Source organism: Eleutherodactylus coqui, chromosome 13 (assembly GCF_035609145.1).
Source record: "Eleutherodactylus coqui strain aEleCoq1 chromosome 13, aEleCoq1.hap1, whole genome shotgun sequence".
In the NCBI taxonomy this organism is placed as follows: Eukaryota; Metazoa; Chordata; class Amphibia; order Anura; family Eleutherodactylidae; genus Eleutherodactylus; species Eleutherodactylus coqui.
Window position 1 is genome coordinate 91,373,306 of NC_089849.1, and position 26,860 is coordinate 91,400,165.

Genomic DNA, 26,860 nt, shown 5'->3' on the forward strand with positions numbered 1-26,860 from the left:
AGACAATCACTGAAGAAAGGCTTAGCCTAGGTGCACTCTGCCCTTCATCCGCATGGGTGTCCCAATCATGTACCTCTGTGTGGTGATCCTAATGGCGGACGGCCACACAGGAAAAATGCCTGTAGTGTGAACGGGTACCTGGTACAATGGGTTGCTCTATACAGAATTACTTAGGGGGGTTGCTCTCACTCTGGGGGATTTTTAGTGACGCACTTGTCCTCCCATGCGGTAAGGCTGTCTCTTCGTCTCCTCCATATTAGACGCAAGGAAACTAGAGATGTCTCCCTGCGCCACTGTGGTTTCTTCAGCGGATCGGGGAAGAGTGAAGATCCTCATCTCCAACATGGGGAGTCTCTCCTGCTCCATTTTCGAAACAGGGAATTTAACGGTGCTTCCCTGCATCACTGTGGGTCCTCCAACAGCATGGGCAGATGGAAGATCATTAACCAACACTCCCGCTCTCAGACATTCACTTTTATAACCTCACTTGTACCACATGACACAGTAAGATAGATACATTCAGCTGCCGACAGAGCTGACAGGCAATGATTTTATGGGAGTTAACCCCTCAGACGCTGCAGCTGTGCAACACACATAGAGAAAATGACATAACAGTTTTGCACAGTGCATCCACATGGGACAATACATGTATGACATTTATGGAGGGACCAGGATGGTGTTCTGGGACACTACGGTTCTCCTTGGAGTATGAAGCTTTGCTGGACTTTCTGAAGGTAATAGACAAAGGAAAGAGAAGCGAGTTGAGGGGCATGTCACCCCGTCATCTGCGTGCTCGTGCCGTAGAGGCAGAATATTAGTAGTATCTAGCATAAGACAGATGGGCATGAGCTTGTATCTTGCAGCCTGTAGAACAGACTTTGTATTTGGCAGATCTCTCATTAGCGGATCTACCATGCTTCCTTAACAATCCTCTTACGACCCCCACCATTTCCATAGAATGACATCCATAAATTTCTCAAAACTTTTTTTTTAATCTACCGCCCCCCTCCCCCCCTGCCCATGCCGACAGTAATTGTTAACCCTTGTCATGTCAAAACATAAAAGTTCCCTTATGCTGCCTGATGCCAATTAGCTTTAACCGGCTGGCATCGTGTTAAGGGAGAAGCATCTCGCTGTGGGGGTAGGAGGGGGGCGTCTGTTGTAGTGGGTGTCAGCCGCCTGCTTGTCATAGTCGCCCAATTATAATAAACACACAAGAAAAAACCCTTGTTGGATTTACCACACATAATCCCTTGCAGGCAGCTTATCCTCCTTACTACAGCTGGCTGCACACAATCTATCCATTTATTTACATTTAAAGAGGAAAATCTATTTATACCCATTAGAGATCCGAATTCTTGTTGTTTTTTTATAGGAGAAGGGATAATTATTATACTTCTATTACAATAAAGATAATGCTTGTTTTTGGCATTATTTAAGTGGTTATATCCTTGTAAGTTGCAGACCATGTTATATTCTTGTACATAGGGAGCAGTATTGTACTAGTTATATTCTTGTACATAGGGAGCAGTATTATAATAGTTATATTCATGTACATAGGAGTGGTATTATAGTAGTTATATTCTTGTACATAGGGGGTAGTATTATAGTAGTTATATTATTGTACATAGGGGGCAGTATTATAGTAGTTATATTCTTGTACACAGGGGGCAGTATTATAGTAGTTATATCCTTGTACATAGGGGACAGTATTACAGTAGTTATATTTTTGTACATAGGGGACAGTAATATAGTAGTTATATTCTTGTACATAGGAGGCAGTATTATAGTAATTATATTCTTGTACATAGGGGACAGTATTATAGTAGTTATATTCTTGTACATAGGGGACAGTATTACAGTAGTTATATTTTTGTACATAGGGGACAGTAATATAGTAGTTATATTCTTGTACATAGGGGGCAGTATTATAGTAGTTATATTCTTATACACAGGAGCAGTATTATAGTAGTTATATTCTTGTACATAGGGAGCAGTATTATAGTAGTTATATTGTACATAGGAGCAGTATTATACTAGTTATATTCTTGTACATAGGGGGCAGTATTATAGTAGTTATATTCTTGTACATAGGAGCAGTATTATAGTAGTTATATTCTTGTACATAGGGAGCAGTATTATAGTAGTTATATTCTTGTACATAGGGAGCAGTATTATAGTAGTTATATTCTTATACATAGGGGGCAGTATTATAGTAGGTATATTCTTGTACATAGGGGGCAGTATTATAGTAGTTATATTCTTGTACATAGGGGCAGTATTATAGTAGTTATATTCTTGTACATAGGAGCAGTATTATAGTAGTTATATTCTTGTACATAGGAGCAGTATTTATAGTAGTTATATTCTTGTAGATAGGGGGCAGTATTATAGCAGTCATATTTTTTTTTACATAGGAAGCAGTATTTTTTCAATAGCTATATTCTTGTACAATGGGGGGCCTTATTATAGTAGTTACCATATATACTCGGGTATAAGCCTAATTTTTAAGCACTTTTTGTTTATGCTGAAACACCCAACCCCCATCCCCCCTTGGCTTATACTCGAGTGAGCTAAAAAAAACAAACAACAAAAACCCGCAATACTCACCTCCCAGCCTGCGTCTGTGTCCCCGGCGCGATGGTGTCCCCGGCGGTGGGGCAAGCTGTTTGAAAACTCTCCCTCCTTCATCTCCCTGCTCAGTTTTAAATTCCCCTGCCGTCAGCGCTATGTAGGTAAGCACTGTGATTGGATCGAGCACCAGCCAATCACAGCCGGCGCTCGATCATTCACAGCCATTCAGTGGATGATGTTACTGAATGGCTGTGATTGGCTGGCGCTCGATCCAATCACGGCGCTTACCTACACAGCGCTGACGGCGGGGGAATTCAAAGCTGAGCAGGGAGATGACAGTGGGGAGAATTCTTAAGCAGCTTGCCGCACTGCTGGGGAGACCATCACGCTGGAGACACAGACGCCAGCTGGGAGGTGAGTATTGCATTTTTTTTACCTAGTATATACTGGAGTATAGCTAGGCTTATACTCGAGTCAATAAGTTTTACCAGTTTTCTGTGGTAAAACCTATTGACTCGGCTTATACTCGGGTCGGCTGCCCCGGGTGGTATATCGTTGACCACCAGGGGCAGCATTAAACTATTGAATCACTTTTTACTGTATAACTACAGAAGATATGGTTACATTGTATAATATTTGCTTCTCTCCTGCAGCCTCTGGGTTCTGATCACGGCTCGGTGAGCTCTGCACCCTCCTCACCCATAGATCTAGGACAGAGTTTTGTACAAGAGCATTTTCAAGCACAATACAGGTATGATGGGGCAAGAATATGCATCTACGTCTCCACCCAGATTTCTAACATTCATTGTAATGCCAGTAAAAACATTTATTTTTAAAAAAAATTTAAATAGTTTTAAATTAAACTTTTTGAGAATACCTCTATAGATTGTGATGTAACTCGCTGGCCGCACTTTGTTTGCTGCTCAAAAGACAAATAATGGCCACCCCTCCCGGTGGTTAAGATGACACCACTGTAATTACTATCACCCGACACCTCGCCCGCCTCCATATTATCTATATATAGAAGTGACTGCTCTCTATTATTTTCTTTGTGATTGTATTCTGCACTCAGGTCAAGATTAATTACTGTGTCCTTTCAGATCTTCCCTCACCTGTCCGCACTGCCACAAGCAGAGCGACACTTTTGACCCCTTTCTCTGTGTTTCCTTGCCTATCCCCCTTAGACAGACGAGGTAAGTGAATCTGAAATATTTGGTATAGATTTACTATTAAAGATTTGCCAGTGCTTCTTACATGACTTGCAGCACAGGGCGGCCTCACATGAGCATATGCGCAATATGCATGCAGTAGCGGGTCTTTTTTGTGCTGTGAATGTGAGGCTATTGCATGCATATCTGCTCATTTGCTGTTCTTTTTGTGCTGACCGGGACCGTTCACAGCCGCACCCTGAGTTTATAGACTATTTAGCCTTTTTTAGTCCCTGGTGTGTTCTTTTCCCTGTGAAATTGCTCACCCCCCATAGAGTCCCATGGGGTCTATGGTGCGCATATGCACACTAAAATAGCGCACGCTGTGTTCTTTTTTTGCGTGTGTGAAATGCAAGCACAAAAGTGGAAATGAGGATTAACCCATTGAATACAGTCGGCTCTATTCTCTGTGCTTTTCACACACAAATACACCTGTGCAAAACCGCCCTTAAACAATTTTGAGCTCGTTTTCCGCTGCGTCTTAAAGAGGGAAATAGAGATAGTTGGTATAAAGTTAGGCTAAACAATCTAAGGTGGTTCAAAGAAGGGCAACTAAATTAATAAACGGAATGGGAGACTGGAATACCCAGAGAGGCATCAAAATTGGGATTATTCACCCTGGAAAAAAGACGGCTAAGGGGCGATCAAATAACCATGTATAAGTACATGAGGGGACAATACAAGGATCTCTCCCAAGATCTGTTTACACCCAGGACCGCGACGGTAACAAGAGGGCATCCACTACGTCTAGAAGAAAGCAGGTTTCATCACCAACACAGAAGGGGATTCTTTACTGTAAGAGCAGTGAGACTGTGGAACTCTCTGCCTGAGGATGTGGTGATGACAAAATCCATAGAGGAGTTTAAGAGGAGACTAGACGTCTTTCTAGAGCGCTATGATATTACAGAATTTGGACATTAGGTAACCAGCGGGGTTGTTGATCCGGGTCTTGCAGTCAGGTAGGAATTTTTCAAAAGTTGATCCAGGGATTATTCTGACTGCCATTATGGGGGTCAGGAAGGAATTCCCCCCCCCCCCCCCCCCCCAAATTGGCTAAATTTGCTTCTGCCTCTTGGGGTTTTTTATTGCTTTCTGCTTGATCAACAAGGGGGATGGAAACTGGCTGAACTAGATGGACATTATCCTCATTCAGCCTAACATACTATGTTAGGGCTTATTCAGATGGGCGTATATCGGTCAGATTTTGACGCCCGGCCAATATATGCTGCCCCTCTCTGCAAGGGGAGGAGACGGGACGGGCTGGGAGCTAATGCACTGAGCTCCCGCCCCCTCTCAACCTCTCGCACTGCTTGCAATGGGAGGGGACGGGAAGGGGCGTCCTGCCCCTCTCATTGTAAACAGTGGCGAGGTGTGGAGAGGGGGCAGAAGCTCAGTGTACCAGCTCCCAGCCCGTCCCGTCTCCTCCCCTTGCAGAGAGGGGCAGCATATATTGGCCGGGCGTGAAAACCTGACCGATATACGCCAGTCTGAATAAGCCCTTACTGTGTATTTGTGCAATGGGTGTTTCTTTCATATTAGCGCACGAAGCACGCAACCATGCTCCCATTCAGGGCTCCTTCACACTGGCGATCGCGTCTTTGTTACCACGAATTTGAGCATCAGTGATACTTTTTTCTTGCATCACATCACTCCAACCCGCAATTTTCTCGGGTGAAAGTCAATACGAGTTTCTAATGTTAAAAACTCTAAAAGTTTTTGCATTGTGATTCTATAAATAGGAGGCTCCTTAGGGAAAATGGGAGATAAAAAAAATCGCAAAGTGCATAAAGATAGAGCGGGCTGCGTTTTTTTTTTCTTCACTCCACATCGCATGAGTGAAAACATCCCAAATGGCACCGAAACCATTGAAAATCATTGGCTTCAAACGTTGCGTTTTCACTCACTGTTGCATCACGCGATTTTCTCGCAAGCAGCCTTACTGACATGGCAATTAGTGTAATTAATTCAATATGTGCTCTTCACCTGCACAGGAAGCTAGACCACGCTGCGGAATATGTTGGCGCTATACAAATATAGATTATTATTATTTATTTATGCTGCATTTCTTTTGCTTAAACAATATGTGAATCCAAAATACGCTTTTGTAAACGAACCAATTAAAATCAATGGGTTCTCTTCACTCTGTATTGTGTACACAATTTTTTGGGGGGTACCAGCCTTGTCATCCTGCAGATGCAGTGTAATAAATCTGGTGAATTTTAAGACTATCCAGAGAAAGGCCTCATGTCCACGGGCGGATATAATTTGCGCAATTCCGATCCATCTGTGGACATGAGGCCTTCGTTTGCACATTTTCATTATTGTTAAATATTAGTAAATCTACTTCTTTTTCTTTAATTTGGGCTTGTTTGTGTGGAAAATTTGAATGATGAGTTATTGCCGTTTCCATATTGTCCACTAGATGTCAGCACCACAGGCATATTAACAAAGACTATCCATGTTTACAGCTTGCTACAAACTTGATACAATCATCACATATTATCACCATGTATATTATACCGAATAGAACATTTCCTTGTGTGTTTTTTTTGTTATTATGAACCAAAAATATATTTTTTTAACCCGTGTTTAACCTGAAAATTTATCATTAAAAAAATACATAGAAGTGGGGAGTAACAAATGGAACAAAATTTGAGGTTTTGTTTGGAGGATCCGCGTGAGTAGTAGGCGGTCTGTAATTAGCGCAGTTCTGTGGAATTACACAGGACGTAGCAAGTCAACGCGTTGGATAATTACAGTTTGCCACTTCCCATAATATTACTGACTCCCACTCTCGTTTGTGTTATTACACGGATTACTGGAAATTGTAGTTTACTAATTACAGTCATTTCATGTCATTATTATTATTTACCTTTATTACGCGCTGCTCATTATATGTCTGGTATGTGTGTTGGTTTTATTGTCATTTTTCTTCTCCGTTCCGGTTTTTCCGGCTACATTTACATATTTCTTCATTTATATTGGTTGATGATGCATTAATCCATCTGACCGCCGTTACGGGTCTAGCGGACATTGCCGGGCCGCATTCCCAGTACCCTGAGGCCTCCTTCACACGGGCGTTGCGTTTTAACATTGCTCGCATCTCTGCTGAAAATCGCATGAACGAAGAATACCCGTGACCAAGTCATGGCTATTATTTGTGATTTATTTATTTATTTATTTTTTTTTTCATCCACTTACACGGTCCGCTGCGGTGTACTGCACGGAAAATACGCCGCAGCCCTTTAATCCTTTGGATAGTAATCCCTTTTAAATGCCTCAACTAGAGGCGCCTGTCAGTGTTGAGCAGCTCTAGCCGCTGCTAAACTCCCTCCTCCTTCCTTTTCTGGCGGCTCCCATAGAAGTCTATGGAGCTGCCAGAGTTATTTGGTCCAAAGATAGGGCAAAGCCTATATTTTTGGGCAGCATGACATTTCGGTTGCTGATTTCCAGCGCTTATGTGCTATATTTTTCGGTCAGCCATTTTTGCGCACCAAAAAATCATTTGTTCAAATGAATACTTTGGAGATCGATGCTTTAGTGGGTCGCAATTTTTTTGCGCAGCTAGATCAGGCCTGCTTGGTAAATTTGTCTAGTTATGCATGCATAGGAGGATTTTTAGCACCACTTACCATTCAGGGTTTGGGAGCAGCTGGGTGACGATTAAAGTCCGTAACTATTACTAACAGTATTTTTTTCCCTAGAGCCCTGAATGTCACTTTAGTCTTCCATACGAAGCGGTTCCTCCGCATCGGTCTGGCTGTACCGCTCTTGGGCACTGTTGCATCTCTACGGCAGATGGTCGCCGATCTGGGCAATGTTCCTTCAGATCAGGTAATATGTCTTTGTATGTTTTCGCAGAAAGTACTCATTTGGGGCTTATTTATACGAACGTGTTTGCAGAGGCGTTTCCGTACGTGAAAATCGCGCCCGTTATTGCGAAAAAGTGAAGCCTTTGATTTCAATGGATTCGTTCAGACGCGCAAAATCTTCGTCCGAGAAAAGACTGGTCCTGCTCCATCTTTGTCCGCGTTACGCAGGAAGCTGCCATAGACTTGTATGGCAGCTTTAAAAAAAAAAGAGAGGGGGTGGAGTTACGCTGCGTATAACGGAGGGAAAAGAAGGCGGCTCGCCCTAATTTGGTGTTTAATCGCCATTCTATTCCATGGGAAGGTGTTACGCACGCGAGCGTGTGAACTGGCATTTCGGTCACAAAAATTACAGTATTGTTCACTGGCACGGACGGATCAGCCTGTTTCTTGCCATCCCCCAACCGCGTTCATGTGTAAATGTATTGGTGATGTATACGTAAATGTATACGCTTGTCTGAAACTGCACATGGTGGAAATGCTGCAGGGAAAATTCTGCAGCATTTACGTACGATATGTGTGGAGGTGATTTCTACAATCTGTGTCGCACACCGTGGAACAAATCCGCAGCATGTTGATTTATACTGTGAATTCAATCTTTAAATGCAAGGGTTAAAATATGCAGCATTTCGGAGCAAAAGAAAACCATTGATTTAGTTGGTTTCGGTTTCATTAGCGCTATTCTCGACCATGGTATAAAAGATGGGGCAGGACCTATCATCCTGCTGTTTTTTCCGACGCGGGTGCTATAGCGTGGAGTCTGAGTACTTTGAAAAAATAACAAAACCTCTTTGCGCACAACTACACTCTGTAGCGGCGAGTATCGTTGCGCATGCGAGCATTTGTTTTTGCCCTCAGGTGTGAATCTGGCTACTATAGAGTTGGCGCTTGTTTACTGCAGGTTTTCTGCCGCAGATATGCGCTGTGTGAAGACACCTATAGGGCTCGTTGACACAATTTTTGCGCACGTAGTACGCAGTGAATAGAACGCAGTGATTTCTGACTCTTCTCAAACCACTGTGTGCGCACTCCCGCAGAAGTTGTTGGTACAACTCTTTGCTCCTCACTGCCCGTAGCTCTCCCCCTGCGCCCCAGTGGTGGTCTACACTCTCCGTACCTTCTCTCTGCAGGTGATCTTGGCGGAGTTACATTCCAGCGGCTTACAAAGATCATTCTCTGATGATGAAGACCTGAACACCATCGCTGAGGGAGACCCCGTCTACGCAATCCAGTGCCCTCCGCCCACAAACAAGCTATCAGCTTCTAGTAGAGGCTCAGGTGGGTACAAGACCGAATGCCCGCACTTCCATCTTAAAGGACTGAGGATGGAAGACCTTAGTTCTTGGTGACATCATGATACTTTATGAGCGGAGTTAAGATTTAATATACATTGTGAGAGAAGGGACTTTTTACACGAAATGATTAGGTTCAGATTTCTGCATCCAGTTGGAATCTGAATGATTATTGTTCAGTGTAAAGGCACACCCCGACTGAACAGCCAATCAGAATTAATTTGCATCTTGTTCATCGTTTAGTTTCTGCATGCATAAAACTTGACAATGGATCAGCTGTGTAAACAGGCAGTATCACTAATGAACAACTGCCTGTTTACTGTGAATGGAGGCAGCGGGCCAGAACGATCCCCAATCCGCTCCGTCTCTATTCACTAGTGATGATCGTTGCTGTGTAAAAGCACCGGAGAGATTATCGCTGGGACGATCTGTTGGGTATCTGCGCCCGACAAGTCTGCCCGTGTAAAAGCACCCTAGGAGCTTATTCACATGAATGCATTTGCATGCAATATGCATTGAATAGAGCCCATTGATTTTAATGGGTTCAGTCACATGTTTTTTTTCACATGCATTTTGGTTGCGCATAAAAAACTCGCAGCATGTCCGATTTTGGTGCGTATTATACACTGGTTAGCAAATATTAAACTTAATTTTATGATTTTTTTTTTGGCACATGAAGATATGCAAGGCATGTGCATGCAAAAAATACAGTAAAATACACACAGACACGCACGAAGAAAGGTTCGCAAAAGTGTGCATAAATACGTTTACGCCTGTGTGAAGCCGGCCTTAGGGTGGGTTCACACAAGCGTGTTTTTGTGCATGCATACACACAATGCATTCCCTATGGTGTGTGCACATGTCCGTGCTTTACAGGCGTGTGCCTGTAAAGATAGGACATGCGTGCACCATAGGGAATGCACGCATTGTTTTCAATGGAGCAGCGGCTGCTGCCGGCGGCTCCATTGAAAACAATGCTCTGCCGGCACCCCTGCATTCTTTTTCAGGGAAGATGTACTTACCTCTCCGCCACTGCCGTGACCCCCGCAGGGATGAAGAACACACCTGCCGCATGAGGCAGATGTTTCCTTCATCCCTGCTAGTTAAAAGAATTCCCTGCTGCTACATCTGCCACATCTGTGACAGATGCAGCAGAGGAATTCTTCTATTCTCTACCGCAGCTGTCATACATGTCAGCTGCAGTAGAGGATTCTGCTGCCAATTGATTTCAGGGAAGGGCTTTAAATATAAGCCCTTCCCTGAAAATCAAGTAAAAGTGCTGTAAAAATAAAAAAAACATACTTGCCTCCCTTCAGCTGCCTGGCTCAGCCGCATCTTCTCTTGGCTGTCCCCGTCTCTCTAGTGCTGATCTTTCAGCAGCCGGGGATTTAAAATCCCAGCCTGCTGAAAGAGCTGTTTGTGATTGGCTGACGTGCTCAGCCAATCACAGGCAGCTCTCACCAAATGAATGACGGCATTCAAAGTTCCTGCTATCAGCTCTTCTGCCGAACAATGGATTTTTTGCCGAACATAAAATCATCGTTCAGCAGAAAACTGAAAGACGGCACATTTACATGCAACGATTATCGCTCAGAAGATGGATTTTAAGCGATAATCGTTGCGTGTAAAAGGGCTGTAAACGATCGCTGTTCACGCAGCCACAAGCAAACCATTATTTTTATGTCTACATAAAATGAGCGACGAACGAGAAGCGAAGGAATTCTTGTTAGTCCTTTAAGCGTTGGCCATGTTCGCACTGAACGATTAGCATTCAAATTCACATGATCCAAAGATTTGTTTTGTAACGATGATCATTCCGTGTAGAATGGCCCTTACTGGCAGTTGTGATAACAGAGTTGTTCTGATTCTTCGGTCTTGCAGGACATCCTCACAGCCTTCCTTCCTCTCCCCGTTGCTTCGATGCAGACGCACTGCAGTCATCTGCCGGAGGGTCCGTTTCGTCTGAGGTCCTGGCGTCGAGCTCTAAACTTCTTCTACTTCTTTGCAACTTAGAGACAGGGAGTCAGCAGGCGGTCAGGTACATTTGCATCATTTGAAGGGGCAGTCGACGTGCTCTCCACTTTCCATATTGCTTGCTGAGGGGCTGATTATAGTGTTTTTTTCCCCCCTGTAATCACTATTTACGTATGTTCAGCGTCAGAGGCGTAACTTGAAGCTTCTGGGCCCCAATGCAAAACCTGGAATGGGGCGCCCAACTATAATGCTTTATTCATAGTACTGGGCTCCCTATATGGAGAAGAGAGGCCTTATGGGCCCCCTAAGGCTCCTGGGTCCGGGTGCAACCGCATCCCCTGCATCCTCTATAGTTACGTCCCTGTTCAGCGTTGAGATTCTGTGTACTCAGATTGCCCAATTTAGGTTTGCAACTTTAAATTCAAAATATGGAAATTTCTGTTGCATTTTTATTAAAGGGAAGCCGCCTGCAGGTTCTCATCTCTACTTGTGCTATCGTGTAGATTGCATATATGGAGGGTGTCTCTGTAGGAAAGCGGCTGCTAAGTGCAATAACCACTCAGCTTTTACCCCTAGAGGCTCCATTATTGTGTTGAGCTACTTGGTTGTTTTCCTGTAAGTCTCCGAGAGCACCTACCTCAGCAGGAAAGCAGAATGTCCCTACAGGGTTTTCTACTTTTAAACTCAAGTTTGCATACAGAATAATTCTAGACGAAAAGTTGAGTGACTGCGGACAAACGTTACTGATCCTGAGTTACGTCCTCTATTAGTCCTCTTCACACAGGGCAGAATCACTGCGGGCATTCTGCAACTAAATACTCGCAGGAAATCCGCAGGTTTACTTGCAGAACTTCTGCAGAACTACAAGGGTTTAACTCCACAGCATCATTCTGCAGCATATATAGACATAGCGGATTTAAAATTCCACACTGTGTGAAGGAGCTTTCTGAAATCCCCTCTGTATACCTTGTACTGTAAATGCTGAGGAATTTCTGCAGCAAATCCGCTAGCGGTAATTCCACAGAGTTTACTGCTTGTGTGAAGGCAGCCTTATACTCTACATCTGCACTCACTATTCTGCTGGTGGAGTCACTGTGTACATACATTACTGATCCTGCACTGATCCTGAGTAATATCTTATATTATACTCCAGAGCTGCACTCACTATTCTGCTGCTGGAGTCACTGTGTACATACATTACTTATCCTGTACTGCTCCTGAGTTACATCCTGTATTATACTCCAGAGCTGCACTCACTATTCTGCTGGTGGGGTCACTGTGTACATACATTACTTATCCTGTACTGATTCTGCGTTACATCCTGTATTATACTCCAGAGCTGCACTCACTATTCTGCTGGTGGAGTCACTGTGTACATATATTACTTATCCTGTACTGCTCCTGAGTTACATCCTGCATTATACTCCAGAGCTGCACTCACTACTCTGCTGGTGGAGTCACTGTGTACATACATTACTTATCCTGTACTGATCCTGCGTTACATCCTGTATTACACTCCAGAGTTGCACTCACTATTCTGCTGGTGAATTCACTGTGTACATACATTGCTTATCCTGTACTGATCCTGAGTTACATCATTATACCCCAGAGCTGCACTCACTATTCTGCTGGTGGAGTCACTGTGTACATACATTACTTATCCTGTACTGATCCTGCGTTACATCCTGTATTACACTCCAGAGTTGCACTCACTATTCTGCTGGTGAATTCACTGTGTACATACATTGCTTATCCTGTACTGATCCTGAGTTACATCATTATACCCCAGAGCTGCACTCACTATTCTGCTGGTGGAGTCACTGTGTACATACATTACTTATCCTGTACTGATCCTGCGTTACATCATGTATTATACCCCAGAGCTGCACTCACTATTCTGCTGGTGGAGTCACTGTGTACATACATTACTTATCCTGTACTGATCCAGAGTTACATCCTGTATTATACTCCAGAGCTGCACTCACTATTCTGCTGGTGGAGTCACTGTGTACATACATTACTTATCTTGTACTGATCCTGAGTTACATCCTGTATTATACTCCAGAAGCTGCACTCACTATTCTGCTGGTGGAGTCACTGTGTACATACATTACTTATCCTGTACTGATCCTGAGTTACATCCTGTATTATACTCCAGAGCTGCACTCACTATTCTGCTGGGGGAGTCACTGTGTATATGCATTACTTATCCTGTACTGATCCTGAGTTACATCCTGTATTATACTCCAGAGCTGCACTCACTATTCTGCTGGTGCAGTCACTGTATACATACATTACTTATCCTGTACTGATCCTGAGTTACATCCTGTATTATACTCCAGAGCTGCACTCACTATTCTGCTGGTGGAGTCACTGTGTACATACATTACTTATCCTGTACTGCTCCTGAGTTACATCCTGTATTATACTCCAGAGCTGCACTCACTATTCTGCTGGTGGGGTCACTGTGTACATACATTACTTATCCTGTACTGATCCTGAGTTACATCCTGTATTATACTCCAGAGCTGCACTCACTATTCTGCTGGTGGAGTCACTGTGTACATACATTACTTATCCTGTACTTATCCTGAGTTACATCCTGTATTATACTCCAGAGCTGCACTCACTATTCTGCTGGTGGAGTCACTGTGTACATACATTACTTATCCTGTACTGCTCCTGAGTTACATCCTGTATTATACTCCAGAGCTGCACTCACTATTCTGCTGGTGGAGTCACTGTGTACATACATTACTTATCCTGTACTTATCCTGAGTTACATCCTGTATTATACTCCAGAGCTGCACTCACTATTCTGCTGGTGGAGTCACTGTGTACATACATTACTTATCCTGTACTGCTCCTGAGTTACATCCTGTATTATACTCCAGAGCTGCACTCACTATTCTGCTGGTGGGGTCACTGTGTACATACATTACTTATCCTGTACTGATCCTGAGTTACATCCTGTATTATACTCCAGAGCTGCACTCACTATTCTGCTGGTGGAGTCACTGTGTACATACATTACTTATCCTGTACTGATCCTGAGTTACATCCTGTATTATACTCCAGAGCTGCACTCACTATTCTGCTGGTGGAGTGAGATGACTATACAGAATGATAGTCACATTTTGCATACAAAGCGGATAGAATATATGAAAGGACCTTTTAGTTCTGAATTAACTGCATGAATTGAAGCTTTTAGATAAGGAGGAGAAACTCACTTTTGTCTCTTTCGCCAGGTTTGGACCACCGCTGGTATTGCGGGAGGACAGGGCAGCATCTTGGGACCAACTACAGCAAAGCATCTTGGGAAAGATCCGCTATCTGATGAGGAGTGACGCCCACATTCCTGTATGTACCCTTATAGGACGGTGGGGCTTAGCGAGGCGTTCCCCAGGGGGTTACATTTACGGGGTTTGTAGCTGCTTGTTGTCACCTTATAGAGAGGTATCTTTTTTTCTTCCCCCTTAGAATGAAGTGATTTTCAATATCCGAGTGGTGGGGGCGCCGGTGAGCAATTGTTATTTGTCATCCAAGGATGGCCGACCCCTTCAGCATCCCTCTGTGAGCAGGTTAGTGGGATATATATGTCATTGGGTCATCCTTAAAAATGACTGAACCCCATATTCAAAGAAATGAGGGAACAACGTGATTTAGCGTTCCGTAAATAATCCGAGGCCAGTCACGGTTATATGACATTAGAGATGATACCGGATGACATTGGCGCTGGCAGGTTTATTTGCGGCCTGTCCTTTCACTTAGCACCATCTACTGGCTATTTTAGGTATTGCAATATTTGTTACATGAAGAATATTTTACGGTGTGAATTAGGGCTTATTGACACGGGCGTAAGCGGGTTCAGTCGTGTAAACTTACTGCATATTTACAGGACGCATTCGCCCACGTATTTCTCCTGCTGCTGTGGGCTTTTGTGCGTGCAGATACACTGCATATATTCTCGCATGCAAAAAAGTATTCAGAAGGACCCCTTGACCCATTGATTAGGACCCATTGAAATACGCTCATGGGAAGAAAACCCTAGGCTCATTTCACGCCTGCATTAGGGCTCGGGTCCTAATTCTGTCTCTGTGCTCTGTTTTCGGAGCAGAGAAACTGAATTGGATCCGTTTTTTGTCCCTTATCGATTTTATTGGGGTTTTTAAAAAATGCAAAGCCTTCTATTTGCTTCTGTTCCTTCAGGTTTCCATTTTTTTTAACTCCGCACCGCCTGCAGCGTTATTTGTTCCGTTTAGAACAGAACTAACTAACAGAACAGAAGGTTTTCTACTCGCTTTCCGTTTTTTTAAAAATCCCATTAAAATCAATGGGATAAAAAGTTACGCTGCCCAGAACCGCCATGGCGGAAAGACTGATGAAAGTGAACAAACTGACCCTAAATACTGTTGTAGTCTTGCCAAATGTTTAAAGTTACGTTAACTTCCCATCCCTGCTATTCTCATTACCCTCTCATCCTCTTATGAAAGAGTTCTACAACTTTGTGGGACCGGAGGACCGCCTCATGTGAAGCTGGCTATCGAATGGGAGCCGAGAATGAAAGAGAGGTACGTAAGAATGTTAAAAAAAAAAAAATATATATATATATATATATATATATATATATATACACACCCACTAAGAAGTGGGACAGCGCCCTTGGTGCCCCCTTCAATGACATTCTACTTATTATCATACCTAACTGATTTGGTTCTGCACCCACACGCATCTGGGACCAGCCTTCTAGGTGCCCTAGTAGCCTACTACCCCTTGACCCAGTTCTGCATACATATGCAGTCATTCATGCATACATGCACATATGTGCATTCATGCCAAAACACATAGAGTAAATACATGCACACATACAATATACACCCCTCTTATATAGAAGCTGTAGTCTTGCCACAGATCAGCTAATCTCATAATATGCTTCTCTCGAAGACTATTTGGGAACATACAGGAGGAAGTGGTTCGGGATGATGAGTCTGTAAGGAGCCAACAAGTGGACCACCAGCAGCAGACCTGCACTCTGGATGAGTGCTTTCAGCTGTACACTAAGGAAGAACAGGTAAGGGGCATTTTATGGATACATCACATAGCAGCCAATCATATGCTAGAATCTAGTTGCTACATTGAATAACACAATAACATTTTAGTAACTGGTGCCACATTCTAACCCTCTCTGCTACAGTTGGCTCTAGATGATGCCTGGAGATGTCCCCACTGTAAGGTGTTGCAGCAAGGTACAGTCAAACTGAGTCTGTGGACTCTCCCAGATATTCTCATCATTCATCTCAAAAGGTTCCGGCAGGTCAGTGGCCGCAGGAACAAGTTGTCTACTCTAGTCAAGTTCCCTTTGGGAGGATTGGATATGGCACCACATGTGGTTAAGAGGGGCCAGGGAAGCAAACGTCCAGGACAGTGGTCATCATGGAAGCAGCCTCCATATCAAATGGACAATGGGCACATGGATGTACTATATGATTTGTATGCAGTGTGTAACCACCATGGAAGCTTACAAGGAGGTCACTACACAGGTGGGTCACAAAGCAGTCTTGATGTCTCTGAATTCACCTTCTGGGGTACCGTGACACTTGGGGTTTCAGATGATTTAGCACTGCATATATCCTAATATTCTCTTGTGCCCTCAGCCTACTGCAGGAACTCTGTAGATGCCCGCTGGTACAGCTACGATGACAGTAGTGTAGAACACGTTCTTGATGACGAAGTCTGTACCCGAGGGGCCTATCTCCTATTCTACCAAAAGAAGAACGCCATTCCAGCTTGGTCTGCCAGCAGTTCTGTTAAAGGTATAGTCCACTGTGTTTTGGTCTCTTCATGTATCATGGTGGTTAGTAGGACATGTTGATGTTCAGGAGGAGAAGAGTAGTTATTATTGGTCCTGTCCATGCGGTAAGCTCCATTGAAGAGTTGTACTGGGGAGCTGAGATAGTCTACATGAATCTCGTAATGTGTAGATTCCTATTCATACTTTAGGGTGGGCATGATGGAATACTGTGAGTTATTGGTGATCTTATTCTAGAGAGGATTGAAACTTTAAAGTATAGCTTTGGTGAGTCTTGACCTAGCAAGAGAATGGTTCTCATTTGTGGATGTAACTGCAGGTTCTATCAGCTCCGCCATGTCTGACCACTGGGTCCTAAGGCTGAATGGAAGCAAAAGAGAGAGCCTGGTGTCTCGGGCAACCACTAACTGCACCCCACTGCCAAAAATACCAGACTCCCCAATCTTTCTCGAGAAGGAGATGAACATGGAAAAGGGTATGGAAATTTCTTTGTAAACAAGTTTAGGTAGATGCCTACTTCACTAGATAGTTCATGTTTCTAAAGCGTTCCATCTATTTCTCATAGGATCGAAGTATTTTGTTCGAGGAGCAAAAGGCCGCAGCGCAAGTATGAAAGTGTCTTCGGCTTCCAAACTGAAGTTGAGTATCAGTAAGGCAATGCCTCTCAGGTGGTCTTTTGGATCTAAGGACAGGCCAAAGCCTGAGACCCGTGAGCTAGTGGAATACCTGGAATCGGGAAGGCGACCAAAGTACACTAATGAGTCCATTGTGCCCATGATGAGTAGTGCAGAAAAGTTAGTCAATGCAACTCCCCCAAACTCAAGCCATTCGAACAGCCATGGTGCCAGTGGAACCAGCTTTACAACTGAACAGTCTAGAGTACTGTCCTCATCTTCAAAGATGGACACCTTAAGGGGTAAGCCAAAGGAGAAACTGACCCACCAAGATAATACTGTGCAAGGTGCAAAGGGAGATGGGTATATACAGTCCCAAAGTAAAGACAGGACTTCAAGGAGTGATGTTTCAGTGGGTGTAAATGGTTCAACCTCAAATAATGCTATAAAAGTCAAAGCTTCTTCAGGTCAAAAGGGCGACCTTAACCAAAGACACCATACAAAAGTTGGAGATAACAGATTAGACAAGACTAAACCCTGTGAATCGGAGTTAGATAGGAAGTTGAGGACAAGTCTATTAAAAAAAGAGCCAAGGGGGCAGATAAGTTATGACACCTCTCCCCCATCTGATCTCCATAATGGCATCTCAAGGACTTTTCTATCCAATGGGGTTGTTGTGTCAGATGGGAGGACTAGTGGTACAATGCCACGGAAGCAGAAAGAGGATCTCTCCAATAATAAATCTAAAATGGACATCAGACGAGCGCATAGCTCAAGTAATGTCCAAACAAAAGCAGAATGGACTATGAAAAGGTCCGCTTCCCTGTATAGAAATGGAAGTGCACCTCATCAACCTACCAGACTTACAGCTACTGAGAATGCATCTTCAAGTACTTTGCAAAGAATGAAATACCAAACATCCTCTCTTGGCAGGAAGAAAACTGTGCCTGAGTCCAGCTTCTAATGACTCTTCGCATGTCTTGTGGGTCTTCTAGCCAATTTGGGTCTGATTGATGCGATTATGGCCAGCCTAAAATCTTCATATAACACCATATTGTATAAGACTGTGATATTAATTGTTCACAAAATTCCATACAAGCATCTTTATTTTTCACATTTTAGAAGTGCCATAATTGAGTGAGATGGGCTGGATCTTCTAGCAGAAGACCTTTTGAGACTTGAGCAGCTCTCCTTTCTTGATTGATGTAAACCTGCAAAGTAGGAGTTGCCTCCTTCATATTCTTATGTGGCACGGATATAGCTGCATAAGGCATAACCCTAAGAGACCCGCTGGTTTGTTGTGGGCAGTAAGGGCATTGCCCCTTTATCCTTTATGACTATTGGTCCTACCTCAAAACTATCACATTATAGTCTCATGGTGATAGCATACCTCCCAACTTGCAAAACAAGAAAAGAGGGACGCATGCCGTGAAAAATGTATTCTACTTCTAACTCCGCTCAATGCCCTTAGTGCCCCTATACAGTAATAGTGCCACACATTTTCATAGTTTGGTGTGGCAAATAGTAACCTTTTCCCATCCAATTTTGGATTCAGGATTTCCAAAAGGGCTTTCTCCTTTTGCTGTTATACAACAGTGCCATCTGCTGGCTAAAGCCAGTGTGTGTGCGCCAGAGAGGCTCCAAGAGCGGAGTGGCTGGCAGTAGACGGTAAGAATACCCTGTTGGACGTCTTCTGACATTGGAGCTGCACAAGCTTCGATCAGAATGTAGGAAGATGTCAGACAGTGGATTGGAAAAGTTTACTAGTGCTCCCTCCTACTAAAGATGCCCTCTACACAGTAGGGATGCCCTATTAGTGCCCTGCACACAGATGCCTCCTTAGTGCCCTAAGTAATGTTCCCCACCAAGTATTATGTCCTCTAAGTGCCAGTACACAAAAAAGTTCCCCAAGTGATGCCTCCTACACTATAACTCCTTAGTGCCTTACCCTCGGCAGGCGCAATGTCACTGTATTGTGCCTGCTTGCTCCAAACCTCAGATAGTAGTCATGGCAGAGTTAATGGCGGAGCAGAGATGATGGAAACTTGCTCCACCATTGCGTTAAACCAGGGCTGCCCGTAGCCTTTCTGCTACCTGAGACAAACAGCTATATGATAAAATGATGCCCTCCAAAAAAAAAAACAATACTGACGAAAAAAGTATTTATCTACACCCCCAAACTTATGGAAGAGGAGGAGTCCCTTCTGCTTCTTCTGCTGCCCTGGAATCGTTTTCTTTCCCTTTCTCCTACTTTCTGGAAGTAACGGTGGAGGGTGGAGCTGTACACATAGATCAGGCCGGCACAACTTTGTGGCAGGTAGGGGCCAAAATTAAAATTGGCAAACCTCTTGGGGTTGCAGGCAGGTTTTTAGCGGCTCACTTTGTAAGTAAGCCACTTAAAACCTATTTACTCCATGGTTTAATGATTGAACCTGTTTGCAAACTGCTTTGATAAGCAGTACAAGTTTTTAAAAACATTTTGCAGTTTTTCCAATTTTAAAGCAAAATTAGCTCGTCATTAAGGGGTCAATAAGTAAATGAAGCTAAAAGGTCAGATTGGATGGATTTCTTGGTCTTGTTCTGCTGTCGTGACTCTGTGGGTTACTAGGCTCTTATGTAAGTGTTTTAAGCAATTTATATTTACAATATACTTTTTAACCCTTTCCAATCCAATTTGTATCCTGGTTTTCCTAGGGAGCTTACTCTTTTTCTGCCATTATACAATGGCGCTATCTGCTGGCTAAAGCTAGTACTGCATGAGGTGACACGTTGGATAGGCTCCGACAGCAGAAAGGCTGGCAATATACAGTAAGAGAACCCCGACGGATGTCTTCCAACATCGGAGCTGTACAGCCTTAATTCATAGTGTCTGCAGACGTCAGACAGTGGATTGGAAAGGGTTAACTTAAGAAAAAGCCTGAATGGAATCACATATAGCGTTTTACCCTGCAATGCACTAACTGCAGCATATCTACGCGGCTCCAAATACTGAGAGATTCTGCCGCTCCCAGGGCCTACAGGACCTTTCTTGGCTTGAATGACAGTTATGTGACCAGCCATGTGCTAGCGTGATATCACTGTACTGCGGACTGTGACCTGACTATAATTTCTTGACCCCATAGCCAGGTCATAGTCCGCGGGCCACCAGAAGTCCTCTGCCGGGCCGCATGTGGTCACGGGCCATTTGTTGTGCAGCTGACATAGCACACTGCCCACAGAGCCTTTGGTAGTCTATATTCTTACTACGCAGTGTGGCTTGGCATCCGGGGCGCAGGCTTTGGATCTGTAGTATATGATGCTGCATGATACAGTTGTTGTACAGTATGTCAAAAAGTAGTAGCGAGTGTCCTAAAATAAAAAGGTCTTCATTTCTGTTCGGTGATGCCAGTAAGTACGGCTTGTGACCCTAATTGGCCTCAACGTTCACATGTCCTTACAGCACGTTATTGCTGGCAGACCTTTTCTGCTTCTTTATTGTTTTTCTTTGTAGGCTATTGGACACCTTTTTAGGAGCATTTGTTTCTACTTGAATGTACTTAATCATTTTTACGATAGGGGTTGCTTAAAAACTTTGCACCATTTGGCTTCTCCAGCTTCTACAGTATATTGTACTGCAGACTGCGTCTCAATAGGAAATCGTATTAGTTGATAAAAAGGTTCAAGAGGGGAGAAAGCAGAGGAAAACTAAGCTATCAGTCCGGCCTCACTTACGGATCTCCTATTGAGACTTAGACTGCAGTGTCTATATATGGTGATATGTAGAAGCTGCAGAAGACAAATGGTGCAAAACCTTTTCTCCCTAAACAGCTCCACCCTCCCATGACATCACAGGACCTAATCTTCTCCACTGCTCAGCCCCGCCCCTCATGCATTGATCACATGATGGTGACATAAGAGGTCCTTTAATCTCCATTGAAAATGGCACATTTGACACAGCCTCTGGGACATTGAGACAAAGTTCTGTTTCTTGGTGTAACCGTATGGTATATAGTACTGTTGGCTGCTGTCTCCTATAGATGTAGCCCCGCTTTGCAGCAGATTATAGCATCTCAAGGCTTTGTACAGCAACAGCACTTCTTCTTCCAGACTTTCTCTAACTCCCCGAACCACTGGCAGAGCCCCTCAACTTTCTGTTTTATTGACTTCTCTTCTCACAAGAGCAAAGTGTTTCCCAATCCGACACCCATCCGTGCTCCACCAAAACCCTTAAAGGGGCAGTAGCCCCACAAGCTGTACAGTAAACAGAATGAACAAATAAACAAATGTTCCCTTAAGCCAATAACCCCGAAACCCCCCCCCCCCCCCCCCTTACACAAACATTCAGCTCCCTACGAACTTGTGACTCCAGCAACATATGAAGGATTTGGGGTTTCATGTGCAATAATCGTTGGCCATGCATCTGCCGCCTCCATGTGCAGATACTTGATTGAAGTAGTTTTCTGTGAATCACAAATATTTATTTTTTATGAAATCTTCGGCTGTACTTCACATTATTGTAAACTGGACTGTATTGTTTGGCGCACACTACAGGTGCGCCCAACAATATATTACACTAATGTACATTATGTAAGATTTTTATGGAAAAGATTTAATGAGATAAAAACGCATAAACAGACCAGTAACTATTTTTGGTGTTCTCCATGTTTTTACTCCAGAGGACCACGAGGTCTGGGACATACATTGCAATTTGTACACTTTAATATATTCTGTCCCTGGGAATGGATCTCTTGGACTCTGGCTGCCAGGATAGGGCTGTCCATCTTCATCCAGCTTCTTTACATTACGTAATATAAGCTGAGCAAACGCTTCTTTCAAGTACCTTTATTTGTAACAGCCGAGGAAATCTTAAAAATAATTTATCTTTGCATATTTAAAGGGACTCCGTCATCTACTTTTAGTCCTATAAACTAAGTTTATGGGCTAAAACTAGGTGACCTGCTGAGTTCGGGGATATTAGTGTTATCCTTACCTTGCCCATTGTTCCCCTGGTGTCGGCGCTGGAAGTCCCTGCTCAGTGCATTGAGCGTTGCTGTTACGTAGTCTGCCCATTATAAAGGCAATGAGCGGTGGCTTCTAGCGCCGGGGGGGGGGGGGGGGGGGGTATAAATTTACATCCCTGGACTCAGTGGGTTACCTACTTCTAGCCCATAGGCTTAGCTTATATGACTAAAGGCAGGTGACAGATTCCCTTTAAATGCAATGGACACCTTTGGGGGCATTTTTTTCTTAAATCCATGTATTTTTGGGCTGGAAATCGCTTTTGCAGTAGGGTTTGGTTGAAACTTTCGCTCAGTTTTTTTGCATCGATCATATATCACTGGATATACCTCCGATCCCTCACTGAGCTCCATTGATTATGGCTTTGTTTTCAGCTTCTGTATCTTTTCTCCAGAGCTCTTTCAGCCAGTTGATGACCACAACAAAGTTTATCTTAGTTTTTTTAGTGTTAAGGTCCATTTAGACACAACAATTTTTTTTCTCAAAATTCACTCAAAAGCGATAATCATTGCATCCAAATGCGCGACCATCGTGCAGTGTTCGTTCATCGCTCATTTCTAGCCAGCTGATATCTCAGCGCGGGTTGCGGATAGCATTCTTTCAGCTGTTATCCCCTTGGCAGTTCTCAGCAGGACACCAGTTAAAAATGCTGAGAACAATGCAGCTGTTTGCATATACAAAACAGCTACTTTGTTCTCGGAGCTGTCACATTGGTATCCCACTCCACCTGCATTAACTCTTTAGTAGCTAATTAGCTACTTAGAGTTTTGCAAAGATGATCGCTCAAAACTGTTACTCAAACTGTCATTTGAGCGAATTTTGAGCAATCTTTGCTCCGTGTAAATGGGCCTTCAAATTAGGTGATAAGAAGGTTCAGGGAAGAAGAGAAAAAGGAAGCCATGACTGGAGCTCCATGATGGACCTGTAATATATTTAATGCCATGTGGAAGCTGCAGAAGCCAAACGGTGCAACGTTTTTAATCAAACCCTATTGCAAAAACTTTTTAGGCCAAAATACATGTATTAAAAGTAATTTAAAAAATAATGCTCTACTATATTACATGTTCTCAATAATCTGGCAAATGCAGGATTACATGAATTCTTCTGCGTACACCGTGAGTACACAGCATACCTTGATAAATGAAGGATTGATAAAAAAAATAACATTTAGCACCAGACCCTCATGTCCCGTGTAAATCTGAGTTTTAATCCACTCAGGTGCTTGAAGGATCTTTAGAGGGAAAAAAATGTCAATGTCTTTGCACTGAATCAAGTGGGATTTTACCTTAAAAGGATTTTATGGGATAATTATTTTTATATTTGAGATTTTAATATATTTAAAGGGAGTCTGTCAGCTGGAACACGCTGTCCAATCTGCAAGCATCATGTTATAGGAGCCGAGCGGACTGATATATAGTTTTATGGGAGAAGATTCAGTATGACTTGTACTATATTCATTTATATCTCTGCTCATTCTGAGCTGAACAGTCCAGTGGGCGGAGCTATTAATGATTGACAGCTATTTACAGTACTGTATGTACAGTGATACCCAGAAAGCTGTCAATCACTCATAGCTCCACCCACTGGACTGTTCAGCTCAGAATGAGCAGAGATATAACTGAATAAAGTACACGATCTACTGAATCTTCTCCCATAAAACTATATATCAGTCCGCTCAGCTCCTCCGGCTCTATAACATCATGCCTGCAGTTTGGACAGTGTGTTCAAGTTGAAAGGTTCCATTTGTTATGCTGGGAATATCCATAAGCTACATAGACCCTCAGCTTTTATACAAATATGCATAAGTTATACCACGCTACTAATGCTAAACTAATTTAAACTAAACTAAAATTGCAGCCACTGACTAATTCTCAACATTAGTAATAAATCTACGTCTTGTGATAGCCAAAAGCTTTGAGATTGACACAAATTTTAATTTCTACAAAGTTTGCGGCTTCAGTATTTTTAGATCGTCTAGTCGGATGTTTCTAAGGTCAAAAAAGTACAATTATTAGCATTTCATGAGTCTTTAAACTTTTATTGACAAATGCATCAAGTTCAGCCATAGACTATGACCCCATTTACACTGACAGTTTGAGTGACAGTTTTGAGTGATCAGCTTTGCATACCTTGTAGTAGCTAAGTGGCTACTATACAGTTATGCAGCCAGAGCAGGACACTGCCACAGCCACTAATAGAACAATACATCTGTTTTGCATAAGCAAACAGCTGTATTGTTCTGCAAGCTTACAGCCCGTGCCCTGCTGTGAATTCACAGCAGGACACAGGCACAGAGAATCTGATCATCACAGCCGGCTGTGATAACAGCTGATCGCTCAATTCAAGAAAACTTGAAGTGAACGAGGGACGACTCGTGCATGAAAACTGCACGATGTCAGTGCATTTAGACACAACGAGAATCCCTCAAAAGACGACTTTGAGGAATTTTTGAACGGTTCTCTTTGTGTCTAAATGGGCCTTTAAACGGTATCTGTCACCTACTTATAGCTCTGTAAACTAAGCTTATGGGCTAAAAGTAGGTGACCCGCTGAGTGAGTAGATGTAAGTGTTATACTTACCTCCCCCGTTGTTCCCCGGTGTCAGCGCTGGAAGTTGCCACTCAATGCATTGAGCAGTGCACTAATTAGTCCGCTTGTCCTAATTTTATAATGGGTGGATTAGTCAGTGCACTGAGCATCAGCGATCAGTGCTCACATCGGGGTTACCATGAGGAAGGTTGGTCTAACACATCTCTGGACTCAGGGGGTCACCTACTTTCAGTCCAGAACTTAGCTTACAGGGCTAAAAGTAGGTGATAAAGTCTCTTTAATACTTCCAGTATTGACCCCTTTTTCCCAAGACTTCTGCACGTCGCCCTGACATGCTGGATATCAACTTCTGGGCCAAATCCTGACTGATGGCAACCCATTCTTCCTAATCAGTGCTTGGCGTTTATCACAATTCCATTGCTATTGTTTACCCACCCCCTTTTTGAGAATTGATCATAGGTTGTCAATGGGATGGAGATGTGGAGCGTTTCCTGGACATGAACCCAAAATTTTAATGATTTGTTTACCGAGCCACTTACTTATCACTTTTGCCTTGTGACATGGTGCTCCATAATGCTGGAAATGTATTGTTCATCACCATATTGCTTCTGGATGATTGGAAGAAGCTTCTCTTTGCAGTTGGTTAGATACTATTCTTTATTCATTGCCGTGTTCTTAGGCAAAATTGTGAGTGAGCCTGCTCCCTTGGATGAAAAGCAACCCCACACAAGAATGGTCTCAGGATGCCTTACTGTTGGCACAGGACGCATGGTAGTGCTCACCTTTTCTTCTCCGGACAATCATTTTTCCAGATTTCCCAAATAGTTTGCTGGGGACTTCATTAGAGAACATACTGTACAGAGATTGGGCTGAAAGGACTGGGGAAAAGTTATGCTCTTCAATGAAGCCCCCTTCAGGCTGTTTGGGACATCTGGAAGAATGATTGTCTGGAGAAGAAAAGCTTAGCACTACCGAGTCCTGTGGCTGCCACCACCAAAGTGGCAAAGCTATTATGGGTAAGAACACTCCAAACATAACATCTCTCAAAGTACGAGGGTTAAATATATATTTATTAAAGCTGTAACTTATGGCTGCATATACAATGCCTGTTGCTGTACTGGCAAATATTTTTGTAAGAGGCAAGTACGAACATTGTCAGGTGTTTTACTATGAACTTCTATGCAATGATTTATTTTTCTTGATTGTTTTTTTGTATAAACATTTCTGATTCGTCATTTCTTTCTGAATTAAAATGTAAGTGTCCAAAATGTTTGTTGCTTTTACTTTGGACTTATCTACCCCATTGTTACAAACCACAGTTCTAATCAGGCTTGGACTGTCCCACAGAGGAACAGGTGAATTCCCCGGTGGACCATGAACCCTTCACTTACTTCATGAGTGACGCACGGCACAATACACTCACTACATTACATACACACGGGCAACATCTCAGCCAGGATATACATCCATATATTATACTGGCCTGTTCATCTATTTATATAGATGTCCAGACTGGCTGAGATGGCATCTAGATGCATTGGGAGGCCGTCCGCTATCCTCCCACCCTGGACCCTGCCTTCTCAGTGATGTTGTGGGGGCCTCTATTAGCAATCATTCTGCAATTTCTTGCTACTGTCTACAGCCTGATGCTCTGTAAGTGTATATATATATATATATATCCCCAGCTCACATAGCTGAGACGTTCACTAGTCCAAGGCAAGAGGCAGGCAGCAGGCTACTGAGAGGGCCAGCGCGATAGAAACAGCCTGACGGAAAGGTCAGGCAGAAGGGTACGGAGAGGGCCACCGGGACAGAAACAGCCTGGCAGAAAAGCCAGGCTTAAGGGTATGGAGAGGGCCACCGGGACAGAAATAGCCTGATGGAAAGGCCAGGCCCAAGGGTAAGGAGAGGGCCACCAGGACAGAAACAGCTCAATGGGATGGAAAGGCCAGGCAGCAGGCTACTTTTCAGTA

At 43.4% G+C, this 26,860-nt stretch overlaps 1 protein-coding gene across 2 annotated transcripts in view; it reads left to right on the forward strand.

Moving 5' to 3' along the window:
• The window catches only part of USP43 (ubiquitin specific peptidase 43), a 51,931-nt gene extending 29,508 nt beyond the window's left edge, over nt 1-22,423 (forward strand). The window contains exons 3-15 of one of the 2 annotated variants that reach the window (XM_066587753.1): nt 3,228-3,325; nt 3,675-3,767; nt 7,472-7,616; nt 8,782-8,929; nt 10,825-10,981; nt 14,166-14,277; nt 14,398-14,498; nt 15,411-15,488; nt 15,862-15,988; nt 16,112-16,457; nt 16,572-16,730; nt 17,046-17,201; nt 17,292-22,423. In XM_066587753.1, coding sequence (XP_066443850.1) covers nt 3,228-3,325; nt 3,675-3,767; nt 7,472-7,616; nt 8,782-8,929; nt 10,825-10,981; nt 14,166-14,277; nt 14,398-14,498; nt 15,411-15,488; nt 15,862-15,988; nt 16,112-16,457; nt 16,572-16,730; nt 17,046-17,201; nt 17,292-18,304 — 2,733 coding nt within the window. In that variant the 3' untranslated portion in view covers nt 18,305-22,423. The remainder of the gene's footprint in view (nt 1-3,227; nt 3,326-3,674; nt 3,768-7,471; nt 7,617-8,781; nt 8,930-10,824; nt 10,982-14,165; nt 14,278-14,397; nt 14,499-15,410; nt 15,489-15,861; nt 15,989-16,111; nt 16,458-16,571; nt 16,731-17,045; nt 17,202-17,291) is intronic. The other variant, XM_066587754.1, reaches the window with a different exon arrangement.
• The last annotated feature ends 4,437 nt before the right edge of the window (nt 22,424-26,860 follow it).